Source organism: Panicum virgatum, chromosome 6N (genome assembly GCF_016808335.1).
Source record: "Panicum virgatum strain AP13 chromosome 6N, P.virgatum_v5, whole genome shotgun sequence".
In the NCBI taxonomy this organism is placed as follows: Eukaryota; Viridiplantae; Streptophyta; class Magnoliopsida; order Poales; family Poaceae; genus Panicum; species Panicum virgatum.
The window spans coordinates 50,006,187-50,009,468 of NC_053150.1; the positions used below are offsets into that span (position 1 = coordinate 50,006,187).

Genomic DNA, 3,282 nt, shown 5'->3' on the forward strand with positions numbered 1-3,282 from the left:
TGGCCTGTAATACTGTTTCTTCCACTTTGAGCCTTTTGCTCTTCAGTTCTTCATCTTCTTTCCTTAATTCCTTTGTCTCTAATGGGATTTATTGGTATATTCTTCTTTAACTAGTACTTTTTTCCATGCTTCAGTTTCATGTCCTTGACAGATATAATCACTGCTTCTTCAACTGCTCAGGACAAGACAGTCAACCAGAGACAGCAGGAGGGGCGTACATGTTCACATCACACAAAAGAATATGTCAAGTTAAAACAAATGGTTCTCTCAAAAAAAAAAGTTAGAACAAATGCTGAAATGCCCCGTTACAATCTCATGGATCATCTCCCAAGCAAAGCAGGCATCAATACTGGATCGTACCAACACCAGATGAGATCGGGACAGGACTGCAACCTACAAACACAAACGTAGCAGCTACACTAAAACGACTTTATTTATTGACTGGGATTCATCATCGATGCAAACTACTACTTCATTAATCCACTCACTCACACTGATCTCTCTGACATCGATCCAAGCAAGCTAAGGGCAACTAATCACACACACAGTACATGCAAGACGACAATAATCCAACAAGGAATTTAACCAACTAAAAACGACCAACTAATTAATCGACACCGACCAGCATGGACGATGATACTGTGCTTGCTTGCTGCAGATGGTATACTTCGCTGCTGCCCGCGCCTTGTTGGTGCTGATCGCCGACGATGGGTCAGAGGGCGGCAGGGACGATCTCGATGACCTGCGGCGGGGGGCCGTCGGGGTTGGCGGCGGCCATCCTGCAGGCCTCGGCGGCGGCGGCGGCGTCCTTGTGCTGGGCGTCCACCACCTCGATCCTGTGCACGCCGACGATGGGGATGGGGCTCACGGACAGGATGGCGATGGTGTTGGCCGGCAGCTCGATCACCTGCCCCTGCACCTGCACAGACGGCGGCGGCGCCGCGCCGTCGCTGGTCGTCGGCAGCACGGCGTTGGTGGCCCGGGGCTTGCGGTACCAGAAGTAGAGGCCCATCTGCACGCAGCTGAAGAAGAAGCCGCCCACGTTCGGGTACTGCATGCACATCAAAGCAGGTCAGTCAGATACATATAAAGTCCATGTCAGTCTGTGGCATGCATCGATCTGATCGATGCTTGAAGCTCAAACTGATCGATCGATCAGAATTCAGAATTAGAAGGGGTACCATGACGAAGGGGTCCTTGGTGAAGAGGCCGTAGCAGAACCAAGCGACGGCGCTGAGGGTGAGGCAGAAGGACAGGCTGATGGGCAGGTACTCCACGCTCTTGGTCTTCACCACCTTGACGATGATGCTGAGGGGCGCCACGAAGACGGCCATGGAGAAGGCGAGGCAGACGCTGCCGAGGAACTTGACCCGGAGGTGCTTGGGGACGCCGCAGAGGGTGACGACGACGATGAGCGCGAACGCCGCCACGTCCAGCAGGAGGAAGTAGGCCAGGGTCCTGAGCCTCGCCCTCCGCGGCGCGTACACGAGGTAGAAGACGATGTAGGCGGCCTCCACGCCGCAGCCGAAGGCGTTGATGGTCAGCAGCGGCCTCGAGTTGGTCTTCACCAGCGCGTAGAAGATCCACAGCACCGAGCTGAAGAGCGCCACCACGTACGGCACCGAGCTGAACCCGCCCGTCGACTTCTTGCGGTACACCTGCAGGAACGTCGTGCTGCTCGATCGATCGTCAGACAGCAGTCAGTCAGACAGCAGTCGTCAGTCGATCACTCCAAGATCACAAGCATGAAATCAAGTCTGAAACGGGTAAAGTGATCTGGGGAAGAATTCTTTAGAAACAGATCTAGATCATCACTTACACTGGTGCGAGGAACACCATGAAGGAGATGATGTTCCCTGCAGAAAAGGAAGACGAACAGCAACGGCAGCACACGTCAGTGACATTTTCAGTAATATTCTTCGGACAACAGAGATGCACACTACAAGTTACAAAGCGTCCAGGTGGAACTTGGAAAGTGCGTTGGTTATTAGGTTAAGGAAAATGCTAATACGGCAAGGGTTGAAGGCGCACGCCTTCCTCACTGCCCAACCAACCGATGGCCATTTCAAGAAGGATAGAGCGCATATAGTACTGATCCTGAGATAGTGCGTTGGTGAGCTGTTGGCAGTCTTATTTCGTGGCTGAATGCCCACTGCTGATGGAGTCTACTTTCAAGAAACATGCATGCATGTAGTGCCCTCCTAGCTACCATTCTTCTGTTGAAAAGTTGATAGGCCATGCAAGCATGTGTGTGTGTGTTTTAGCTGTAGTCTTCTAGCTACAAACAGAAGGTGCCAGGGTTTTTGGAGAAGCTAATACAGTTACAGTAGTATAGGGCAATGATCTGTACAGTGATCACAGCTGAAGAAGAAAAGGCGTACGCTGAAAGTTAAAGAAGATGGAGTAGTATAACTGAAAAAGATGAAAAGCTACTGATCAATCGATCAACAAGACTGCCCGTTGTCCTGTGTGAGCGCTGCCTCTAGAACACGCACAAAGGTGTGTGCTCTACAGTGCAATGGCACAAACGAAAAGGAAGAAGACTAGCATGTTCGCAACGAAAGGAGATCATGATGCAAAAGGCCGCCATGTCGGCCAGCAGGTGCACAAAAGATCTAGCAGGACGTGCATGCAGAACGCATGAACGGCATCAGAATGAAAACCACAAAATAAAAATCAATTAAAGGTGATGTGAAGATCCCATGAGAAAGCAGGAGGGGGAGAACCACATGTGCACGAGCAGAACGCAACACGAAGCAAGGATGAACGCCGGCGAGAGTTTACCTGCGATGCCGGAGAGGGTGATCGCCGGGTGAGCCATGTGGAGGAGCCCTCCAGCCATTGCTGACGACGGCGGCGGAGAGATCGAGAGGAAAGGGAAGAGGAGTGTGATCTAGCTAGACGACGCGACGGCCGGCTAGCTAGGGCTCAAGAGACCGGAGTCTCTCTTTCCTACTTCCCTCCACGAGAGGCGAGCTCTCTACTAGGCGGTGCTAACTGCTGCTATGGCTGCTGATGTGTGTGATTTGGCCCCTGGGGCATGCTGCTTTTATAGCCCGTTTTGGGGTGCTGCTGGCGTGCTGTTGGGTGCTGTCCAGTTCGGTGCACTCAGATCATTCCTAGACGCGTGATCAAATCATCAACCCACTGGACGACATTGTTGGTGAGAAGAGAAATGGTGTGCAAGCATGTACCAGCAGGTCATACTCTGTTACAGTGGCCAGTGGGTCTATCTAGTCTACCACTCTACCCTTTATCTTGCAGATTTTTCTCTTACAGTTT

General features: G+C 51.8%; 1 protein-coding gene across 1 annotated transcript; it reads right to left on the bottom strand.

Annotated features, from left to right (window-relative positions):
• Positions 1–305: 305 nt before the first annotated feature.
• Positions 306–3,032, bottom strand: LOC120679782 (bidirectional sugar transporter SWEET11-like). The gene is made up of 4 exons (XM_039961434.1): positions 2,785–3,032; positions 1,820–1,856; positions 1,182–1,674; positions 306–1,051 (listed from the first exon to the last, which is right to left on the bottom strand). Exons 1-4 carry the CDS (start codon positions 2,840–2,842, stop codon positions 713–715), a joined length of 927 nt encoding a protein of 308 aa, XP_039817368.1. The 5' UTR covers positions 2,843–3,032; the 3' UTR covers positions 306–712.
• Positions 3,033–3,282: the final 250 nt, after the last annotated feature.